The 25,356-nt window shown below is 40.3% G+C and overlaps 1 protein-coding gene across 1 annotated transcript in view; it reads right to left on the bottom strand.

The window, feature by feature from the left end:
* The window catches only part of ATP10B (ATPase phospholipid transporting 10B (putative)), a 111,681-nt gene that overhangs the window by 71,758 nt on the left and 14,567 nt on the right, over positions 1 to 25,356 (bottom strand). Inside the window, 1 exon segment of the mRNA XM_049647834.1 lies at positions 20,236 to 20,440. Coding sequence (XP_049503791.1) covers positions 20,236 to 20,440 — 205 coding nt within the window.

Genomic DNA, 25,356 nt, shown 5'->3' with positions numbered 1-25,356 from the left:
TATATTTGAAAGTTGCTAAGAGTACATCTTAAAAGATCTCATCACAAGAAAAAAAAATATAACTGTGAGGTAATGGATGTTAACTAGACTTATTGTGATTTCACAGTATATACAAATATGAAATAATTATGTTATGTACCTAAAACTAGTAAGTGACTTATATCTTAATAAAAAAATAAGCAAATCCCAATGCCTAGAAATCATCATTATTATCATGATCATGATCAGCATCATCCTTTTTAATGTGGGTCAAATAAGGAAGCATAAAAAAACTAAATTACATAATATTGTCATACTGACCTTTGATTTGCCTCTATTGAATGTTTTTGATTGTTTCTAAAAGATTTCTATGTTTTATAAAAGGTTTTTCTTAGAGTCATTGGCTCACTCTCATCCTTTTTCTTAAGATCTATATAGACAGCTAGTTGGTAGGCAGGTCAAGGCATTTCTAGACCAGAGTATCTCAACTTTGGCACTATTGACATTTTGGGCTGGATAATTCTTTGACTTTTAGCAGCATTCCTGGTCTTTAAGAACTTGATACCAGTAGCACTCTCCCCTTCTGCCAGATGTGATGACCAAAAATGTTTAAAGACATTGCCCAGTGTTTCCTGCATAGAACTGAGCATTGCTTTAGAACAAATTCAGGGTAAGGAGATATAAAGTTGCCCAGATTGAGAACACCCTCTAACCTATCTGTCCATCAGGAGAGGACATGATAGGATTTTTTTTCCTTTCTCTTCAATTGGAAAAAAAAGGTTAGGTTTTATGACTGGGGGGAGGGAGGGTCCTAATGACTTGTAATAAGAGACATCTGCATATATCACTCTATACTATATAAACTATGGAGTCTATTATATAAGCATGGTGGGGGTTTCCTTGCAATATATGTACTGTGCTAAGGTTAAAAATAAAAGGGAACTGATAATGGAAAAAAGTGAATTCTTTGTCTAAAATATAGTAGAAAATATATAGAAAAGACCACAACTAATAACCAATGCAATGTGTTATCTTTTCCAAGTATATTTGCATTTTAAAGTGGGGTACCTTCAAAGGGTAGAGGTTAAGACCCTACCCAGATAGGGGACATTCTTTTGAGGATTGTATACATACATACATACATACATACATACATACACATATACATATATTAATTTTTTAAGCACTCAAGAGGGGTTTTTTTGCCACCTCCTCTGTGAAGCCCACCCAAATCTCCACAGACCCTTTCACCCAGCCAATGAGAATTGTTCCTTTTTATGTGCTTCCACACCACACTGCTCATGACTCCATTTAACACTTGCCTATCTGAATCTATGCTTCCTCTCATAGCCTGCTAGCTGCCTCTGGGGCATCTCCCATAATACCTTGTGGCAACAGGCATACCACCAAGACTTGTTGAGATAAGGTTAGTACTGGAGAGGGTGATATTAGGAATGTATATATTGAAAGGTGATGGATGAAGAGATGAAAGGAAGACCTCTCTGTAAAGATCACCCAAAACATTTGGGAAAAGCCCCAGGGACAAATCTTAACTTTGATTCATGGGAATAGGACTTCTTGTAAGGAAATTCTTTGGCTCAACTAATTAAAAAAAATAAAGTCCTAGATCCCAACATTCCAACATGGGCCAGACTAGTCTCTTATCCATTCATTCATGTATTCAAACATTTATTGAATATCCATTATATATGAGGCATGGGGGAAAGTGAGAATCAGAAAGAAGGGAGAGTTTCTTCACTATTTTTTTTAATATTTATTTTTGAGAGAGAGTGACAGAGCATGAGCAGGGGAGGGGCAGAAAGAGAGGGAGGTACAGAATCTGAAGCAGACTCCAGGTTCTGAGCTGTCAGCAGAGAGCCCAATGTGGGGCTTGAACTCATGAACCATGAGATCATGACCTGAACCAAAGTTGGACGCATAACCAACTGAGCCACCCAGGTGCCCCACCAGGGAGAGGTTTCTGACACAAGTCAATTATTGCAATCATAAAATAACTCAAAACTCCCAGATTATCCCAGGTACATCAATGGAAATATGTATAACCCCTTCTTTGGGGTTAAGGTATCCTCACTGACCTACGGCTCAGAACCAACAAGCTGCATCCCCCAAGGACCGCTGGGAAGGCCAAGGTTTAGCAAACAGGATGACATATGTTCTAGTAGCCAGAATAGGCTATTTCCCCTGCACTGACCTCAACTTTTATTTTCCTAGACTTATTTTCCACTGTTCTTCACAAATGAATTTCAAGTTGATTAATAAATATGATTATATAAATGTATGAATGAGTTTTTGAAATTATTTGTAGTAGATAGTTGCCTTCTGGCTACCCACCTTCCAATCTGCTCTCTTTTCCTTAACAATCCTTTGACTTCCTTTTGAGAAATTACCTCTCCTCTGTGCTTTGTAATGTTGATGAATTCTAAGTCAGGATGCCCTTCCCATTAGACTCGCTCACTCTGGGACTTTGACTTGAGTGCAATGACTCAAGGAAGGAAAAACAAATGAGATCATGAAGTAATTGCTTCTTCCAATACTCTCCCATTGCACTGAGATTTCCTTTTTTTGGTTCTTTTTTGGGAGCTGGGGTTTCAACTTTCTTTTGATTCTGTGAGCCAGACTGTGTGCTTCTTCTTCCCTTCTACCCTACCTCCCACCACATTTTTGCAAGGATACTATTTTGCTTAAGTTAGCCAGAACTATTTCTGCTTCTTGCAAAAAGAAGTCTGATAAAAACAGTGGCCTATTCAATTGCATGGATAGATCTCCATCTTTAAAAACTAATGATTTTTATTTATTTGGTGAAACTGCAGTTCACAAAATGCTGCCCCTTATTTACTTGATCTTAATCGATCTTCCCAGATTTCCTGTAGAGAGTTCAGGACAGGCTAGTCCCATTTTATTGGAAAGAAAACTGAGTGTTGATTGTACTAAGTAGCTTGCCCAAGGTCACACAGCTCATGAGCACCAAGGTTTGTCTGATTCTAAAGCTTATACATGTCCTTTCCTTAATGTAAGCATTTAATGCTATCTGCCCACAGGAAAAAAAAACCCTCTGGGCCTTTTTCTTTTTTAAATGTTTTTTTAAAATTTTTTTTAACGTTTATTTATTTTTGAGACAGAGAGAGACAGAGCATGAACAGGGGAGGGGCAGAGAGAGAGGGAGACACAGAATCTGAAACAGACTCCAGGCTCTGAGCTGTCAGCACAGAGCCCGACGCGGGGCTTGAACTCACGGACCGTGAGATCATGACCTGAGCTGAAGTCGGACGCTTAACCGACCGAGCCACCCAGGTGCCCCTCTCTGGGCCTTTTTCATGCTTATTTGCAGGTTTTCCATATTGATAATTCTCTTAAACTTCCATTGCCAAGCTCAAGTATTAGACTTCTTAAGGACCCATGTGTCCACCACAGACAATAGCAATCTCTCCTTCCTTTGAACAGACAATTCTTAATATCCATACTACTCACTTGGAACTTGTAATATCTTACACTTTTAATAGTTAAATACCAAGCCATTTCTACAAGCCAATTGGTAGATTCAACATTGCAACTTATCTACAAATCCCTATATGCAGCAAGAAGCCATCTGTAGACAGAGTAAAAATAAGTCTCATACACATGGTTTTCCAATTTCTGCAGGGATTCTTGAGATCAGCAAATTACAAATCCAAATCCACAGCTTTTTGTTTTATTTTCATAATAATGGACACTCAAAGGACAATTGCTTTCAGGTAGGAGGGTTGGGGAGGGGTAAGGTTTTCAAAGATTTTTGATAATCACAAAGGGTCTTTAAATTAAAAAAAAAATAGGTACCCACAGTCTTAAATTCTTAGAGGATAAGAAGTATACTTTAGATCACTTTGAAACCCCACCACGGTCATTAGGAAATATTCAAGAAAGAGTCTGTTAGTAGAAGAGAGACAGAAGTCAGCTAAATTTTTTCCTTAAACACAGAATGTACTTATTTACAGAGTTTTTACTTTGATCCAGGGACATGTGTGAAAAAGAATTGAATCAGGGATGACCAAGCTTTGGTGCAGCTCTGTCTCTGTTTCTACATGACCCTCAGGGTAGATGACTAGAAAATCAGCCCCATACTGGAGAGAGGATGGCAAAGCAGAACGAAGTCTTTGTGGAGGGCTCATGGAGGTGGAGCCAGGTTTCAGATACACAGATTACAGCCTTCCAGGGGCTACACAGGAGATACACCGCATGCAACCTTAGGAGAATACTCTTTAAAGTTTCACTTCTTTTTTAAAGCTTATTAGTTTGGAGAATGCTCAAATCAAATGTTCTTCACTCCCTAGCTGCTGATCCAGGTGACTGAGGTTTCCTTCCTGGCATACAAATAAGCAACCCTCTGATTTCTGAGAATTCTGTCTGAAAAATAATGACAGTTACCAGCATTTGATAACCTTCCTGTTCCTGGCCAGTGGTTGAGGTTTTTTTCAAGATAACCTGCAATAGAGTGACTGGCAGTTACTTTCCTTTCTGACTCTGGGTGAGGAAATGATCTGCATATGCAATCACCTGGGTGTGTGTCCCTGCCTGCCCAAGAGATTCCCACCAAAGCACACAGACTGGGTTACAGGGCTGTGGGCAGGAGATTCAATCTAAGGATTCCTTACAATCTTGTGTGGCCTTTTTTCAAGTGTACAAATGTTCTGATTCTTATTCAGGGCTAAGACTAAATTTAATCTCAAAATCAAGTTATGACACTTTCCAAGCTATAAGGCATGGGTTTGACATGGCAAGAAAATACTGGGAAAAGAATGATGTTTTCTGTCATTCTTAAAAGGAAACAATTACTAATTGTTTGTGGGACTGTTTATTAATAAATGTCTTTGTGATTCCCTGTTAGAGTATAGAGTCACAGCCTCTCTCTCATTTACAGCTGAACACTATAGCACCTGGCACAGAGGATATATTCAAGGACTCACTGGTGAATCAATGAGTGAATACATGATACCTGAAATATGGACATCTGCCACCAAGTGGGCAGTGCTGCCTTAACAGAATACAGTGTTAAACTGGCAAATTTTTTCTGCATCCGTTTTTCTTGCTGTGGATAACTGAGACCAAAGAAAGTAACATGACATCCAATATTTTGTACCTCATATTTTTGGCAAAGAAGATCACAAAAAAAAAACCAGTATGAATTCTGGTTTGAGAAACTTCAATATTAAGTTAGTCACAGAAGAGATGACCATAATGTGTCACCTCTCATGAACAACAACAAAATATCCTAGCACAGATCTAATCAGATACTAGTTGGGTAAATGAATTTATTGACTGAAACACAGTGAGGTAGGCACTACTGCTGAGAGTGATAAGTCTATGGAAGCACAGAGGAAGGAGAGATTCACTCTGGGTACATTGCAGAGGATGTCCTGGAGGCAGAGAGAAGGCAGATAGGGAAGGAAGGTTTTGTAAGTGGGAATACCACTAGGGGCATGGGAGAGAGACAGACGACCTCAGGCCTTTCTCCTTAAGGATAGAGGAACTTGGTCAACAGTAAGTTAGGTGTATATAGCATAATTATATAATGGATATTTATTACTGAGCCGCTCAGAACTCTCCTGCACCTAGACCAATTTCCACCATACAGTTGAAGCAGAGGATGCCTTTCCCTCTGGCCTGAGTTAATTGGTCTAGGGGTGGGTACATAATACCAGCCAGACCAATCTGTGTCTCTTTCCCAGTCCCTCTCAGGAGGTGAAGCTGGAATGTAGGTCTGTTTGTGAGAGATGAAAGCCAAAGACAGAGAGAAACACAGACAAAAAAATGAGCATTGCACTGATGGATTCCAAATTTCTGGTTGACATGACCCTAAGGCCCAATTCACCCTGTTTTCTTTCAATAAATTCTCTGTCTAAGCTATTTTGAATTGGGGTTCTGTCACATGCAGTCAAGAGTCTTGACTAATCCTTATACTAGATTGGTATGGTTCTCCTTTGAGGCATCAAATATTTCCCACATTGGGCTGAAATACTCACAGTTATCCTTAGTGGTTAAGACTGTGAAGACCACTATCAAAATGTAAATATGTTATCATGGGGCAGGGAGACGGTGGGAAAGAAGAAAACTTGAAGCTATCATCTATTAACACCTTTAGATGATTATATCTTTCCTATAACCTAGCAGAGCTTCCTCATAAGGCCCTAAAGGGACAAAAATTAAAAAAAGGCTTTTTAAAAATGTTTTCTAACATTTATTTGTTGTTGAGAGACAGAGCGAGACAGAGCACAAGCAGGGGAGGGGCGGAGACAGAGGGAGACACAGAATCTGAAGGAGGCTCCAGGCTCTGAGTTGTCAGTACAGAACTGGAAGCAGGATCTAACCCATGAACCATGAGGCCATGACCTGAGCCAAAGTCAGACGTTCAACCAACTGAGCCTCCCAGGCACCCCTAAAAAAGACTTTTTAATAGAAGTTTTCAAATAGTGCTAAACACTGGGAAGGAGAAGGGATCTCCCATGTTTGTGGTGTGTGTGTGTGTGTGTGTGTGTGTGTGTATGCCCGCGCACGCACTCATGCCTTAGAAGACCTCTGGAGGGGAGAATCACCAAAAAAAGGTCAGAGGACTGCAAAAAATAAAAGTAAGCTTTTTGTAGGGTTGTGTCCATCATGGTCTCATTATTATCATTGCAAATAATTGTATAGTTTCATTATTTTCATATTTGTGAAATTGTATTTATTTGAGAAATAAACATGTAAAGGGATCTAAGAATTACTTTAGCAAAGGAAAAATTAATCAGGTACATCCAAATTGCCTTCCAAGTTTGGCATAACCGTGCATTAGCTGAGTAATCTTTGATAAGATTTAATCTTTTAGAAATTGTTTCCCCATCTTGAAATTATTACTAATTCTTCCCTTTTCTACTTCTAAGGATTGTTTTTGTCAAATATCAAAATACAGTATACTTCGTACTACAGAGGCTAATTTACTTTGTCTAATGTGGGAGAAGGACTTACATATTTAATATTGGTGAGGTTGTGTAAAGACCTCTAGTCCTGAATTTCAAGTACCAGCATAAATCCTCATCTATTTAATCTTTAAAAAGTCCTAGTTCTGTCCATTTAATGGCACAGAAATAATGATCAATCCAATACCAATATGTACCTTCAACATGTACTTATTGTGATTTTTAAACACCATTTTCTCTTAAAAGTGACTAGATCTATTGAAGACTATTGAGGTCATGAAAAAGAGCTCAGGAGCCAATGTGAAGAAGGTCCCGCTGGCTAAAAATGGGGCAATCAATAAAGATAACAAACGCACTGATTTGACACACATCAAATATGTTTAAATCCATGAGTGCATATTGATACTAAAATAGACAAACTCATTGGTCACCTGTGCAGGATGGTAGGGAATCAATTCATGCAACAGTGACATATCCACCCACAAACACAAATCTAACCTGAATCAGATTTAGGCACTAGCTCTAACTACCAATTTACAGAAATACAATGAACAGGGAGACATGTTAAATGACATAACTGGGAGATAATGCGATCAGCAAAATCCAGACTATGGGAAATTTCATAGGACAAACAATCTTATTGATTCAGCAACAAGAACTAAATATACAAGAAAAACAAACAAACAAACAAAAAAAGAAAGATGAATAGGGAACCTATCGAATAAAAGAGAGTTAAGCTTATCTAAGTGTTTAGACTTATTTGGATTCTGCTTTTTTTTAAAAAAATGTTTTTATTTATTTTTGAGAGACAGAGAGAGCAAAAGTGGGGCAGGGGCAGAGAGATGGGGGACAGAGGATCCTAAGCAGACCCTGTGCTGAAAGCAGAGAGCTTGATGTGGGGCTCAAACTCATGAACCATGAGATCATGACCTGAGCTGAAGTTGGATGCTTGACTGAGCCACCCATGCACCTCTAGACTTGTTTGGATTCTGATTCAAATAAACTGGAAGATATTGAACACTGAATTGAAAGTTGATATCAAGGAATTAATGCTAATATTTTAGGAATGATAATGGTATAGGGGCATTTTTAAGAAATCCTATCCTTGAGAGATAGATATTAAAATGTTTGCCAGTAAAATGTTGCAACATTGAAGATTTGCTTTGAAATAAATTGCAGAATGAAGAGGGTGAGGCTATTGATAAAACAAGATTGATTATGAGTTGATTGTTGAAATCAGGTGATGGGCACATTAGAAACTTATATTATTCTCCCTACTTTTGGATATGCTTGAAAAATTTCATAGTAAAGAGTTAAAATAAGATAATCCTGAGTTTAAGTCCAAGCTTAGTCCACTGCTAGCAGGGTTACTTAACTCATCTGTCAAATGGCGATAATCAAAGTGCTTATCTCACAGGGTTATTTATGGGGAGTATAAAGAGATAATAGGTATAAAACACTTAGGAGAACTGCCTATGGCACACAGTATGTTTAATCAACCTATCTGTTGACATTATTTATTATCATTATATATCATCATGTAGATTTTATATTAAAAGGATACTAGAAAATTTGATCTCTGCTCAACATTTAAGCAGTGGATAATAGGTAGAAGGGCTATCGTTCTTTTTTTTTTTAATTTATTTATTTTGAGAGAGAGAGTGTGTGTGAGTGGAGGAGGGCCAGAGAGAGAGAGAGAGAGAGAGAGAGAGAGAGAGAGATAATCCCAAGTGGGTTTCGTGCTGTCAGCAGTGTGGAGCCCCAGTGTGGGTCTTGAAATCATGAATCACAAGATCATGACCTGAGCTGAAATCAAGAGTTGGACGCTTAACCAACTGAGCCACCCAGGGGCCCTGAAAGACCCCTTAGGGTCTTTCTTAAGGAAACTTGGAACAGCCTATCAGGGGCAGGTTCCATTACAAAATCCACCAGGAAAGGGACTTTTTCTCTGGTTGTCAGGGTAGGCAGAGTTGAGAGAGCATCTACCTTTTGCTTCATTCCAGGTGCATCATCAGTGAACCACGAGGGTGATAAATAACTCATTTACCCTATCTCAATCTTTTGGCAAAGTGCTCTCCTGCCTAAGTATGTTAAAGTCAGTGTACACATTCACTGCAGAGGATCCAAGCTACAATGGTTCTTCATAATTGAGAAAATGGTTTAAAATCACTAATCATCATGGAATGCAAGCTAGTTAAAAAGGAGAGTCAATTAAAAATCTTTAATTTGGGCAATAAACAGATAAGCACAATTATTACATTAATCATTGATGCCCTTGGCCACTGCTTTCAAACTTTACTGTGCACAGGAATCACCTGGGGATCTTGTTAAATTGCAAATTCCAATTGAGTTGGGGCAGGGCCTGAAATTCTGCATTTCTAACAAGCTTCCAATTGATGCTGAAGAGGTTAGTCCATATATCATACTTGCTGTAGCAAGCACTTGTTTAGTACTGGGAAATGATCTGACACATGTTTTAGTAGGACTTAGGATTCAGTGACTTGGATAAGATATACCCAGAAATATGTTTGATCTGAAATACTAACTGGAAGAATTCATTTCTGACTCTTTGGCTTTGGTAATTTACATCTACCAAAATAAATGTCACATACTCCTTTTCAGGCATTAAATTCCCAGTACTCATCTAGGAAATCCTTTTAAAGAAGAGATTTCAGGTATCAGAATGTCACCAAAGAGAAAATGGTACAATTTAATTCTCTAATAAAGTCCTCTGACCTGCTCAGCAGACCTTAGCATAAGACTAATTTTGGATCCCTTCCCTTTCCTCAGCAATGGGATGTAGGAATAAATACTGCAAGAATAGGTCAATAATTTTGTGAATTCAAAGATCACCCAGCATGATAAAAGTCTGAATTGAAAAACAATTGGCCTGGTCCAAGTTGAATTCTGAGAAAAAGAATTTGAAAACAACTCTTTGGGGGGCGCCTGGGTGGCTCAGCTGGCTTCAGCTTGGGTCATGATTCTTACAGTTTGTGAGTTCGAGCCCCGCGTCGGGCTCTGTGCTGACAGCTTGGAGCCTGTTTCGGATTCTGTGTCTTCTTCTCTCTCTGCTCCTCCTCACTCATTCTCTGTCTCTCTCTCAAAAATAAATAAACATTAAAAATATTATAAAAAAAAGAAAGCAACTCTTTGGAAACCTTGAGAATGATGTCTCATGTCACGGGAGGAAATTACTTTTGAGAAGCTCTTTTATGTTTATAATTTCATTGGCACCTGTTTGGGTAAGTGGAGAATGAATTGCCTAAGTCATGAAGATTGTTAACTTCTCTGTTACTGCTCACCTGCTTTGATCATGTGTGCTTCACAATCCAGGTTAATTTTTCCCCCAAATTTTCATGAGAATGCTAGAATTGTTGTCTTGAAGAACAGTTCTGAAAACTCAGGGTTAAAGTTTAAAAGATCTGTTGCCTGCAGATCTTCTCAAAGACCTTACTATGTTGATGTATGCTGGACCCTCTAAGAGAGGTCGACAGGACACAGATTTTTCCATCCAGATTTGACCATGAACCTTGTTTTTCAACAACTCTCTCTTGAGATAAGCATTTGGCAGACTTCACTTTGAGAAATGCTGATATAGGGGAGCTGGGACAAAGTTTGTCTTAGTGATTTTGAATTAACAGAATATACTAATCTCTCATCATCCACAAGATGTAAAAATGAGTGTGGGTGTACGAATGGGGTGGAAAATTTCTAGAAATCTGTTAGTAAAAACCCTTTTGGCAAGGTGAAGGTATTAACCCCTAAGGATTTAGAAGGAAAACAAACAAAAGCCATTGATACTTATTACTTAAGATATCAAATTTCCATACAAACCATATCTGTAGGTACTCAAAACCTTCTCTGAGACAATGGTAAAATTTGCTATTTCTATTCCTCAGAGTTTCATCTGTAAAGGAGGATAGATATATCCATCTCGCAGGGTGGTTGCAAGGACTAACAGGGACAATGCATGCAAAGAAACTAGCACATGTAAGAAGCACAGAGATGGTAGTTTTGTTTTTATTATTAAAAGTGTTTTTTTTAGGTGCCCAAGGTGACACAGGTGACACCTGTTGTACAGGTTTTCAAGAAGGTAGTAGGTTCATGTTGAGATATAAGGGGGAACATTTAAAACATATCCATGCTTGGTCGGATGTGGAAGATGGCGGCGTAGGAGGACGCTGGGCTCACCGCGCGTCCTGCTGATCACTTAGATTCCACCTACACCTGCCTAAATAACCCAGAAAACTGCCAGAGGATTAGCAGAACGGAGTCTCCGGAGCCAAGCACAGACGAGAGGCCCACAGAAAAGGGTAGGAAGGGCGGCGAGGCGGTGCGCGCTCCATGGACTGGCGGGAGGGATCTGGGGCGGAGGGGCAGCCTGCTGGCCAAGCAGAGCCCCCAAGTCTGGCTGGCAAAAGCGGAGGGGCCGGACAGAGTGTGTTCGACAGCAAGCGCGACTTAGCGTCTGGGAGGTCATAAGTTAACAGCTCTGCTCGGAAAGCGGGAAAGCTGGAGGACAAAGGGAGGGAGAGCTGCTGAGCCCCCGGAAGACAGAGCTCAGTTTGGTGGGGAACAAAGGCGCTTGCCAGCGCCATCTCCCTCACCCATCCCCCAGCCAATATCCCAAAGGGCACCAGTTCCTGCCAGGGAACTTGCTCCCTCCGCTCAAACACCCAACTCTGTGCTTCTGTGGAGCCAAACCACCGGCAGTGGATCTGACTCCCTCCCGCTGTCACAGGGCCCCTCCTGAAGTGGATCACCTAAGGAGAAGCGAGCTAAGCCTGCCCCTCCTGCCCCCGTGCACCTTGCCTACCCACCCCAGCTAATACACCAGATCCCCACCACCACAAGCCTGGCAGTGTGCAAGTAGCCCAGACGGGCCACGCCACCCCACAGTGAATCCCGCCCCTAGGAGAGGGGAAGAAAAGGCACACACCAGTCTGACTGTGGCCCCAGCGGTGGGCTGGGGGCAGACATCAGGTCGGACTGCGGCCCCGCCCACCAACTCCAGTTATACACCACAGGACAGGGGAAGTGCCCTGCAGGTCCTCACCACTCCAGGGACTATCCAAAATGACCAAACGGAAGAATTCCCCTCAGAAGAATCTCCAGGAAATAACAACAGCTAATGAACTGATCAAAAAGGATTTAAATAATATAACAGAAAGTGAATTTAGAATAATAGTCATAAAATTAATCGCTGGGCTTGAAAACAGTATAGAGGACAGCAGAGAATCCCTTGCTACAGAGATCAAGGGACTAAGGAACAGTCATGAGGAGCTGAAAAACGCTTTAAACGAAATGCAAAACAAAATGGAAACCACGACGGCTCGGCTTGAAGAGGCAGAGGAGAGAATAGGTGAACTAGAAGATAAAGTTATGCAAAAAGAGGAAGCTGAGAAAAAGAGAGATAAAAAAATCCAGGAGTATGAGGGGAAACTTAGAGAACTAAGTGATACACTAAAAAGAAATAATATACGCATAATTGGTATCCCAGAGGAGGAAGAGAGAGGGAAAGGTGCTGAAGGGGTACTTGAAGAAATAATAGCTGAGAACTTCCCTAAACTGGGGAAGGAAAAAGGCATTGAAATCCAAGAGTCACAGAGAACTCCCTTCAGACGTAACTTGAATCAATCTTCTGCACGACATATCATAGTGAAACTGGCAAAATACAAGGATAAAGAGAAAATTCTAAAAGCAGAAAGGGATAAACGTGCCCTCACATATAAAGGGAGACCTATAAGACTCGTGACTGATCTCTCCTTTGAAACTTGGCAGGCCAGAAAGGATTGGCACGAGATCTTCAGTGTGCTAAACAGAAAAAATATGCAGCCGAGAATCCTTTATCCAGCAAGTCTGTCATTTAGAATAGAAGGAGAGATAAAGGTCTTCCCAAACAAACAAAAACTGAAGGAATTTGTCACCACTAAACCAGCCCTACAAGAGATCCTAAGGGGGATCCTGTAAGACAAAATACCAGAGACATCACTACAAGCATAAAACATACAGACATCACAATGACTCTAAACTCGTATCTTTCTATAATAACACTGAATGTAAAGGGATTAAATGCGCCAACCAAAAGACATAGGGTATCAGAATGGATAAAAAAACAAGACCCATCTATTTGCTGTCTACAAGAGACTCATTTTAGACGTGAGGACACCTTCAGATTGAGAGTGAGGGGATGGAGAACTATTTATCATGCTCCTGGAAGCCAAAAGAAAGCTGGAGTAGCCATACTTCTTTCAGACAAACTAGACTTTAAATTAAAGGCTGTAACAAGAGATGAAGAAGGGCATTATATAATAATTACAGGGTCTATCCATCAGGAAGAGCTAACAATTACAAATGTCTATGCGCCGAATACCGGAGCCCCCAAATATATAAAACAATTACTCATAAACATAAGCAACCTTATTGATAAGAATGTGGTAATTGCAGGGGACTTTAACACTCCACTAACAGAAATGGATAGATCATCTAGACACACGGTCAATAAAGAAACAAGGGCCCTCAATGATACATTGGATCAGATGGACTTGACAGATATACTTACAACTCTGCATCCCAAAGCAACAGAATATACTTTCTTCTTGAGTGCACATGGAACATTCTCCAAGATAGATCATATACTGGGTCACAAAACAGCCCTTCATAAGTTTACAAGAATTGAAATTATACCATGCATACTTTCACACCACAATGCTATGAAGCTTGAAATCAACCACAGGAAAAAGTCTGGAAAACCTCCAAAAGCATGGAGGTTAAAGAACACCCTACTAAAGAATGAGTGGGTCAACCAGGCAATTAGAGAAGAAATTAAAAAATATATGGAAACAAACGAAAATGAAAATACAACAATCCAAACGCTTTGGGACACAGCGAAGGCAGTCCTGAGAGGAAAATACATTGCAATCCAGGCCTATCTCAAAAAACAAGAAAAATCCCAAATACAAAATCTAACAGCACACCTAAAGGAAATAGAAGCAGAACAGCAAAGGCAGCCTAAACCCAGCAGAAGAAGAGAAATAATAAAGATCAGAGCAGAAATAAACAATATAGAATCTAAAAAAACTGTAGAGCAGATCAACAAAACCAAGAGTTGGTTTTTTGAAAAAATAAACAAAATTGACAAACCTCTAGCCAGGCTTCTCAAAAAGAAAAGGGAGATGACCCAAAGAGATAAAATCATGAATGAAAATGGAATGATTACAACCAATCCCTCAGAGATACAAACAATTATCAGTGAATACTATGAAAAATAATATGCCAACAAATTGGACAACCTGGAAGAAATGGACAAATTCCTAAACACCCACACTCTTCCAAAACTCAATCAGGAGGAAATAGAAAGCTTGAACAGACCTATAACCAGCGAAGAAATTGAATTAGTTATCAAAAATCTCCCAACAAATAAGAGTCCAGGACCAGATGGCTTCCCAGGGGAGTTCTACCAGACGTTTAAAGCATAGATAATACCTATCCTTCTCAGGCTATTCCAAGAAATAGAAAGGGAAGGAAAACTTCCAGACTCATTCTATGAAGCCAGTATTACTTTGGTTCCTAAACCGACAGAGACCCAGTAAAAAAAGAGAACTACAGGCCAATATCCCTGATGAATATGGATGCAAAAATTCTCAATAAGATACTAGCAAATCGAATTCAACAGCATATAAAAAGAATTATTCACCATGATCAAGTGGGATTCATTCCTGGGATGCAGGGCTGGTTCAACATTCGCAAATCGATCAACGTGATACATCACATTAACAAAAAAAAAGAGAAGAACCATATGATCCTGTCAATCGATGCAGAAAAGGCCTTTGACAAAATCCAGCACCCTTTCGTAATAAAAACCCTTGAGAAAGTCGGGATAGAAGGAACATACTTAAAGATCATAAAAGCCATTAATGAAAAGCCCACAGCTAACATCATCCTCAATGGGGAAAAACTGAGAGCTTTTTCCCTGAGATCAGGAACACGACAAGGATGCCCACTCTCACCGCTGTTGTTTAATATAGTGTTGGAAGTTCTAGCATCAGCAATCAGACAACAAAAGGAAATCAAAGGCATCAAAATTGGCAAAGATGAAGTCAAACTTTCACTTTTTGCAGATGACATGATATTATACATGGAAAATCCGATAGACTCCACCAAAAGTCTGCTAGAACTGATACATGAATTCAGCAAAGTTGCAGGATACAAAATCAATGTACAGAAATCTGTTGCATTCTTATACACTAACAATGAAGCAACAGAAAGACATATAAAGAAACTGATCCCATTCACAATTGCACCAAGAAGCATAAAATACCTAGGAATAAATCTAACCAAAGATGTAAAAGATCTGTATGCTGAAAACTATAGAAAGCTTATGAAGGAAATTGAAGAAGATATAAAGAAATGGAAAAACATTCTGTGCTCATGGATTGGAAGAAGAAATATTGTCAAAATGTCAATACTACCCAAAGCTATCTACACATTCAATGCAATCCCAATCAAAATTGCACCAGCATTCTTCTCGAAACTAGAACAAGCAATTCTAAAATTCATATGGAACCACAAAAGTCCCTGAATAGCCAAAGTAATTTTGAAGAAGAAGACCAAAGCAGGAGGCATCACAATCCCAGACTTTAGTCTCTACTACAAAGCTGTCATCATCAAGACAGCATGGTATTGGCACAAAAACAGACACATAGACCAATGGAATAGAATAGAAACCCCAGAACTAGACCCACAAACGTATGGCCAACTCATCTTTGACAAAGCAGGAAAGAACATCCAATGGAAAAAAGACAGTCTGTTTAACAAATGGTGCTGGGAGAACTGGACAGCAACATGCAGAAAGTTGAAACTAGACCACTTTCTCACACCATTCACAAAAATAAACTCAAAATGGATAAAGGACCTGAATGTGAGACAGGAAACCATCAAAACCCTAGAGGAGAAAACAGGAAAGGACCTCTCTGACCTCAGCCGTAGCAATCTCTTACTCGACACATCCCCAAAGGCAAGGGAATTAAAAGCAAAAATGAATTACTGGGACCTTATGAAGATAAAAGCTTCTGCACAGCAAAGGAAACAACCAACAAAACTAAAAGGCAACCAACGGAATGGGAAAAGATATTTGCAAATGACACATCGGACAAAGGGCTAGTATCCAAAATCTATAAAGAGCTCATCAAACTCCACACCCGAAAAACAAATAACCCAGTGAAGAAATGGGCAGAAAACATGAATAGACACTTCTCTAAAGAAGACATCCGGATGGCCAACAGGCACATGAAAAGATGCTCAACGTCTCTCCTCATCAGGGAAATACAAATCAGAACCACACTCAGATATCACCTCACGCCAGTCAGAGTAGCTAAAATGAATAAATCAGGAGACTATAGATGCTGGAGAGGATGTGGAGAAACGGGAACCCTCTTGCACTGTTGGTGGGAATGCAAATTGGTGCAGCCGCTCTGGAAAGCAGTGTGGAGGTTCCTCAGAAAATTAAAAATAGACCTACCCTATGACCCAGCAATAGCACTGCTGGGAATTTACCCAAGGGATACAGGAGTACTGATGCATAGGGGCACTTGTACCCTAATGTTTATAGCAGCACTCTCAACAATAGCCAAATTATGGAAAGAGCCTAAATGTCCATCAACTGATGAATGGATAAAGAAATTGTGGTTTGTATACACAATGGAATACTACGTGGCAATGAGAAAGAATGAAATATGGCCTTTTGTAGCAACGTGGATGGAACTGGAGACTGTGATGCTAAGTGAAATAAGCCATACAGAGAAAGACAGATACCATATGGTTTCACTCTTATGTGGATCCTGAGAAACTTAACGGAAACCCATGGGGGAGGGGAAGAAAAAAAAAAAGAGGTTAGAGTGGGAGAGAGCCAAAGCATAAGAGACTGTTAAAAACTGAGAACAAACTGAAGGTTGATGGGGGGTGGGAGGGAGGGGAGGGTGGGTGATGGATATTGAGGAGGGCACCTTTTGGGATGAGCACTGGGTGTTGTATGGAAACCAATTTGACAATAAACTTCATATATTGGGAAAAAAAGAAAAAAAAAATAAAATCGCTATGCTTCAAATTTTCATCTGAAAAAAAAAATAAATGATCCTTTTAGATAAAAAAAAATAAATAAATAAAAATAAAACATATGAACGCTTGACCCCTACTCAGTCCTGGTGAGCCATAACTTAGTGATAATGTGGAAGGATGCATGTATATTTTTAAAAGATTCTTTCTGTGGTAATTATGGTACATCTTGAACACCTCTAATGTATTAGGGACAAATCCCTAAATTGTGATCCCACATCTCCTGTAGTAGTCCTGGAATGTGTTCCTTGGAATAAAAGGTTTCTGTGGTTAAGTGTTTAGAAATGCTACATACTAGTACCTGTCCCCTCTCCTCCTTGGGCTTACCAAAGTACCTGAGCAGTCTGGCAGGAATATTTGAAATATTTGAAAATTTGTAACCTAATGTCTTCTGTCTTTTTGATTTTGCAAAATGTATTTTTCTTGCAACTGTCATCAATGTCTGCCCAACACATTTGAGAAATGCTATAGTATAGAGTTAGAAGAGAATTCTACCTATATTCAGAAATCTTTTTGCACTGATGACATAAGGGAGAAGCAAGATAGCAAAGAACAGCCCAGATTCCTTTTTCAGGGACCTGGATAAGCCTACTTTTATTCTTCCTACCATGTACTATTATATGTGAAAAGAATATTAAAAATGATAAATGTGTGCTTTCAAGTAAACATCTCTGGGTAAACTCTGGGTAATAGTCAATAGGCCAGGGAGATGAGCTGCTACAAACCTTAAGAGTTGAGACTTTGGATAAACTTGGTTTTGAATCTTGTTTCAAGCACTTCCTGGCTCAGTGACCTTGGACAAGTTACTTAACCTTCCTATGCTTCATTTTCCTCAGGTGTATAGTGGGGACAATAATAGCCCTTCTCTCAGTGGGGATTTGTGAGGATAAAGGAGATAATCATGCAAAGGCTCAGTAAGGACTTAATAAAAGTACGTCATCATTATAAATATTATTACAGAAATGGAAAAACACACTTAAGCAAAGTGAGGGGGAGAATGAAGGAACAAATAGAGAACGCTAAAAACCTTCAAGCTCAAATAAATCTTCTTCCCTTCACAAATGAATTTAACTTTTTTTTTTTTTTTTTGTAAATCATTATGCCAACTACCCTGTGAGAATTCAGGGTTAGAGTTTGAGAGATGTTATTAAATTGGCTGGTCTATGGCACTGGAGTGTGAATGACCCTTTTATCTGGCTCTTCATTCCAGTCAAATCCCAAACTATCTGACTAATTAAAATACAAGAAACAGCTTGGGAGCTGCTGCCAGAGACAAAAAGAGAAGCTACTGGTTGAAACTCAACAACCCTGAAAACCCGCTGCCTGAGAGAGAATAAAGAGGACTCAGAACAGAGATGAGGAGATTGGGAAGGGGCGGCAGAGGGGTAGGTTTGTAAGCAAACACAAGTTTCACTGCTCCCAGAGCTTTGTAAAATAATGAAATAGAATAGAAAGTCTCAGAGTGCTTTGCATGTAGTATCAGGTGGCAATTTTACATCTCACATACACACATCCACCTGTGTGTGTTGCACATGCATAATATGTATTTCTTACTGTGAATTATGTTTAGAGAAGCTTAAAAGTCTCTGATCTAGAGGGCAGGCCACAGGGCCCTGAGCCAGGAAATAGATTGCTGTGTATCTAGAATGGCTTTGTGAACTTTCCTCAGATCCTGCCCTTGTAAACTCTAGGGTGATTTGGTGAATGTGGTGGGGACAAGCAAAGGAGAGAAAACTTAGACACCCAGCACCAGTGCAGTGACTGACTTGGGTGGAGCGTGGAGACCAATGGAAAACTGAACGTGAGAAATGACAAGAAAAGCAGATGGCAGCCATGTGGTCATGGTGGTTTCCATGCCCAGGGCAGTAAGTGCAGCTGAGGTATCAGCAACAGACCATTTACTGTGGGCCTACTATGCACCAAGCCCTATATTTCATTCCCTCCTTCCTTTATCTCATGTGAATCTCATAACAGAACTAGGGGAGAAACACGCAGAGGCGAGAGAAGAGACTCCTGAGGAATCCATCGTACCAAAGAGATTTTGTGAGAACTGCTCATCCGGTGCTTTGGGAGGGGCAAAGTGAGGTAAGTGGAGTTGTCTTCTCTCAAGAAGTTTCAATCTAGATAACCTAACTCTAGCTTATGATAATCTCTGAGGAATGAAGCACTTGCCTTCTCACCCGTAAATCCCCTGACTCATCCAATTTCTCTCCTGCCGAAGACTGGCAGAATGAAGAAAGTGATAGAATTTTATTCTTTTCCATGTGCAGAGAAAGGTTCCAGATTGAAAATCAACCCTTTCAAGGGGACTTTTGATTAAAAATTGGAATATCAATCACACCCAGTTTCAATTACTCAATACATTGCCTATGAACACTGTTGATATTTACTGCAGACTATTTACTGGTCTCTTACTATGTTTACCTTCATACTAAGTAATTGCTATACATATTGTTCAGTCTTAAGAATCACTCTAATGGAGAAGGTACTATTTTTATACCCATTTTCCAGGTGAGGGAATAAAGAAGTGAGAAAGGAGTAACTTTCCTGAGGTGACAATGCTAAAAATGGTAGTGTAGCTCTGTCAACCTCCGGAGCCTGGGCTCTTAAACCTCCAGACAATAATGACTTCCCCATGATGTTCAAGGTACCATATGTGTAAATGTGGGAGTTAAATAAAGATGTTGACAATTGTTCCCTGTTTGTCTAGGAGGGAAGGTAAGATGTATACAAGTGAAAAAATAGTTACCAATACCTTCCTATAAGTTTATGCTGGGGTCAAAGTAGTACTAGAGAAGATTCAGGGAGGGAGAGGTTGAGGGAGCAGAGCTGGGCAGGATGGGCAGGGCTGCATAAACATGGAAAGTGGGTTGGTCCTAAGGGTAATCAAATAGATATTAGACTCCTTGGTTTAGAACAGAGACCACAGTTTCCTTAAACATAGTGGGCCCCCATTTAGGAATTCTGAGACTTTTAGCAAGTTATTTACCTTTCTTAAGCCTCAGTTTCCCCATCAGTGGTATAGGGATAATACCCATTAAGAGGCTTGCTGGGAAGATTAAGTGTACCTAAGTGCTTGGGAAAAGGAGGCATCTCCTACTTTCCCTCTGGCACCAGATTGAGTTCAGTTTTCCAGTAGAGTTGGCTTGCTTCTTCCCTTTGACCTCACCTTTGGAAATCTTAGAAAGATCCTTACCTGCTGTGAGAAGCCCTTCACAACACGCCTTTGTTTGAGGTTTGTCTCTCCATCCAGGTTGGCAGTTTCCAGGTGGCAGATCCCATTCGGGTCTGAAGAGAAGAGCAGGAGTATGTCTGCTGGGATGATCTCATTGCATTGCATTTGGATGAAGTCGCCCACACGCACATCCTTCCAGCACTTCTTCACGTAGCTCCGCTGTTTTCTTGGGTGGGAGAACAACAGGGGTCAGAGTGAGTTTTAAGGTTCTCTAGAAAATTAAGTGAGTGAACAGAAGAAGGTCCCACCTGTGCCTAAATGTCCCGCAGGAAGCCTGTCGCAAGACTGTTTAGTATTTTACCTCCAAATGACCACCATCATAATCTCTCTAGAAAAGCTAAGCATGACCTATAGAATACCACTAGTAGAAGATCTGTTCTCACGATCATTTAGAGTTTTGATTGACTGCTGGCTGTTGACTGCTTAGCTTTGCTTCTTAGCCAAAGAAGGAAGAGGGAGAAGGTGACTACATAGTCATATTATTATATTATTATTATAGTACTCTTAATATACATAATTTTCCAGAATAGGTAGCTAACCTGTAGAAAGCAGGTTGCAAGGAAAGATTATTTCTAATTATGAGAGGAAAGTTGCAGTAGGAAAGTGAGGATATAGACCATTGTGGAGGAAGATCTGGGGCTGTGCTGAAACAGAAAACTCTGGGCAGTCAGGGAATTAGGAAGACAGCAACAGTAAGGTTGACAAGATGGGACCCATGGTGATCATAGAATCAGAGGGCTAAAGAAATCTGAGGAAATTATGAACTGTCTCTTTCTATTCAATTTATCAAGCTCAGATATCACAGTGGCAACAATAATCACAAATGTAGGATTTCTACTGTGCCAAGCATTAATGTTTGTTAATACTTTATTTACTTGCATAATAACCGACTAGAATAGATATTGTTAGACCCAGTTCACAAATGAGGAAATTGAGGGACCAAGAAAAGTTTCCAAGGTCTTACAAAAATAGAGCTGAAACCTGAGACCAGGTCCAGCTTGACACACATCCCTACAGTTTTCAATGCTTGGAGATCCTACTGCCTCAAAAGTATCCCCCTCCCTCCTCGGGTCTCAGGTGGTTATGCAGCCTCAGCTTTTGCACCAACAGCAAAAGGACTCCCTACTACCCAAGGCAAGACATTCTATTTCAAGGAGCTTTCATCTTAGAAAGTCCTCCAACTACATAGCCAAATATTGAGCTAGATCTGCTCTCCTGGAGAGCCTGATATATTCCATCTTCTACCATTTTGTAAATATTTTAAGGCATTCATAAGGTGTCCCCTGAAATCTTTTGGGCTTCCCAAGTCAAATTTAATTTTCCAAGTGTCCTCTGTTATTCTTGTATGAATGATAGTTTCAAGAGCTGTCCTGGAGGTGTGAACTGTTTCGTCTAAGGCTGCATTTGGAAATGTTTCTCTTTAAATATGGGGTGTGGAACCAAACCAATATTCTACATGTGGTCTTTTCAACTGAGCCCAGCTGGCTTGCAGCTGGATGCCTCTCAGACCAGCCAGGCCTAAGGAGGTAAGCTCTCCTTTGCTGTTTTTCTCTACGGATGCTGAACCCCTCTGGGCATGTTATTGCTTCAGTTTCTGTTAGAATCTGGGTGCCCAGGCATGACAAGACTACTCTTCCACAGAGAAAGAGATGTGACTGGAATTTCACTTTTCTCTTTTGACTTCATAAAAGTCCCTAAGAAGGATAAGGGCTTGAGGTCTGGCTTCCTCTTTGGTGCACCCTGGAGAACCCTGAACAAGCCCTCCTAAGACCCCATTGTCCTTGTCATAAAAGATCTATGAAGATGACTCCCCTAGTCCCCTGAATGAGTGTGCTTCTATCTGGAAGGCCAACCAAGGGAAGGTCTGATCGGAGTCTACAAAATAATCAGGGACATTAGTATTGGGGAACACCCTGCCATGCTAAAGACCCATAGAATTCTTTGGAAGTTCCTGTGGCTCCAGAAAGCACAGCACGGCAGCTACTGGCAAAATCAGTCGGTGGGCAGTATCACCCAAATGTCTACTGAAATCACCTCTGAGGATTTGGGAGGCAATGCATCCGTAGCATCTTAGTAATATTTCTTCTTTCCATGGAAAGACATTTAACAGGTTTCTAAACACTTTTTGATTCCATCAGCTTATTTTATCACCTTTTTTTTCCCCCGTGAAGAACAAGGACAGTCAGTCCCCACCCCCCATATTTATTTCTCAGTGGCACTTCAGAAATATATTTATCTGTTTATGGATATATTTAGGGTGGATACCCCTCCATCAGAAAGGTGAACATTACTGTAAAATAATTCATGGATTTGTTTTTTTCTTCAGAGTAGCCCTGAGAACACCTGTTAAATGTTCAATTATAAGACTACTTAAAGAAACTGGAATGGCCTGTACTCTCCATGGGAAAAGGAATCTCACAGGGCCAAAGAAAGATTGGATTTCTCTCTTGCTTTTTTGTTGTTATTGTTCTTTTTGAGTGGGTGCTTAAAACAAAACAAAAAATTCCTAAATATTGTAGCAAAATTGTTCCAAGTGATAAAGGATTATCACTGAACTTGTCCACATTCTTCCCCACCTCCCCTCTTTGAGTTCTGTGTCCTATCAGATAATGCCTTTGGGGATGGTGGGTATCAGCTGATTGCTATAATCTCAGCATTCTGACTGGTATTTGAGATTGGGTTTAGTGAGAATGGCTTTGACTCTGAGGAATATCCTGATTGCCAACTATTCCAGAGCGCACTGGTTCAGAAGATTGTCAAATGCTAGTTGGGATTGGTGTATATATGAACATATTGGAGGCAAGGCCAACATACCTCCATCCATGAATAGTGAATTTCATTCTTCCCCCTTCTAATAAAGGACACCACTGCTTCTTATGGGATCTGGGCTATAAGGGTGATGGAAGATGGAGGGTTATGGAGATGAGCTTATGGTATATACATATTTATAAGTGGTCACTTTTGTGAGCTGGGCTGGCATGTTGTCTTGTCAATTCCCATCATGATGATAGGTGTTATGTGGTAAGTGGAGCCGCCCAAGAGGCTGTAAGTCAGACCAGTCTCTGACTTCTATTATTTCTTGGATCTCAGGGAAGTCACTGCCTTACTAGTAACAATCACCTCTGTCTTTCCTTTATATTAATCCTCTTTTCCTTAGGATGATATGCGGTGGTAAAGAAACATTCTTAGTCCCTGTTGTAGGCTTACCATCCCCAAGAAAGAGAATGCACATCTCTGTGAACAGAATGAGTGCTTTTCAAACAGAGACATGCATGCTTCAGGCACACATCCCATTATGTGTGTCTGGGAATACAGAGGCTACGGAATCAACATGATTTTGGGATGTTAGTTTCAAAAAACATGTTTTTTTGGGGGGCTGGGTGAGAGGATACAGTTTAGTAATTTAGCTGGTACATAATTTGAAGAACTATGTTTATATTAACCCTAGCATAGTTAGGTTATAAAATCAGAGTCAAATTTTAAAGGAATTTTTTTGGAAAACAATGAGACATCAGGGTAAAAAATGAGACCTTCTTTCACTTGGCTACTTTGTGCTAGTCTTCTGGTCCTCTGGAGTCCACTTTGTCTCCCTATATTCCTATAATCAGGAATATGAGTATGTCTGTGGAAAAGGCAAGGATGCACAGCCCAAGGGGTCCAGCCAGAGGAGGTAATGAGTGGCTGAACCCAATTGATGTGGAAAATCAGCATGTCCCCGCATTGAGTGACATCCAGATGTGGCCAGCAGCTGGCTGGGTGCCACCTGAGGAAGTCATTTGGAACAGCTGCCTCAGGTGGATGTGTCCATATGCTCTTGATCACCTCCATGCTCAGTGAGTCACACCTGGGAACTGACTGCTATTTTAGTTTCATGGGATGTTCACTGCTGTTTAAAAATAAGACAAATCAACATGGCTTGGGATGAAGACTCCATCTGGCAGATTCTGCTTCGAGGAGAAATTAAGTGGTGCCGTGCTAAACGGCTTTCTGAGAGGAGATGGGGCTTATTAAGAGGGAAATAAACAGCAAGAGAGGTTTCTAACCAACTGGAGTCCATGGGGGAGCAGGTGAAAGGAGAGAAATAGGGGAGGAGAGGATGCTTAAGGCTCCATTTCTCAAGTGTGTGGGTTTTATGAAAAGGGCTTGAAGGAACTAGAGTAAAGAGGACTTATCAGGAGGTTTAGGTATCTGTGGGACTTCCTATTCAAAACAGGGTTAGGAACTGACCTCAGCTGTCTTTCTGGAAGCTTGAATGCCAGAGGCAGAACAGTCAGCATCACTACCCCATAATGAAAGGGGAATGTCAGGGACAATGAGTGCAGTAGAGGGATAAAGAGTAGATTTGAATTCCAGATTCACAGCTTATTACTCATGTGATGTTGGGCAAGTTATATAACTTCTAGGAGCCTTTGTTTCTTCACTTGAAGGTAATATGTGCACTTGCCTCAGAGGGTTGTTGAAAGGATTGGTGACATGACCCATGTAGGGGACTGAGCTAAGCTTTGCATTTAGTAAGTACTCAATAAATACAAGCTTCTTTTATGACGATGATGATGATGACTATGATCACAATGATAATGATGACAATGATTGTTAATATCATGGTGCGTGCTAACCCCCCACTCTGCCAGCCCCAGCACTCTCTCCTTCATGCTATTGGGACACCCATTTTATGCCCATGATTGCATTTTGTGGCTTGAGCCCAGTTATACAACACACAAACACAAGAAACTCTAAAAATTGAATCTGTTCCCTCAAGCTCAGAAAAGAGGGATTCAAATCCAGCCAATTGAAGACTTAGGTATCTGGCTACTGGCACAAACTCCCAGAAAAGTGTATCCTTAAAATCAGTGCTGCCCACCAAGTTAATTTGCAGATGTTGACAACTGGATTCTAAGGTTTATATAAAAGAGGCAAAAGACCCAGAACAGCCGATAAAATATTGAAGGAGAAGAACAAAACTGGAGGACGATTACTACTTCATTTCAAGACTTCAAGCTACAGTAATCAAGACAGTGTGGTACTGGTGAAAGAACAGATAAACAGATCAATGGCCAAAAGAGAGCACTCAGAAATATATAA

This window comes from Panthera uncia, assembly GCF_023721935.1.
Source record: "Panthera uncia isolate 11264 chromosome A1 unlocalized genomic scaffold, Puncia_PCG_1.0 HiC_scaffold_17, whole genome shotgun sequence".
In the NCBI taxonomy this organism is placed as follows: domain Eukaryota; kingdom Metazoa; phylum Chordata; class Mammalia; order Carnivora; family Felidae; genus Panthera; species Panthera uncia.
Note: the sequence above shows the minus strand (reverse complement) of the source record. Positions and strands in the feature narration are given on the sequence as shown.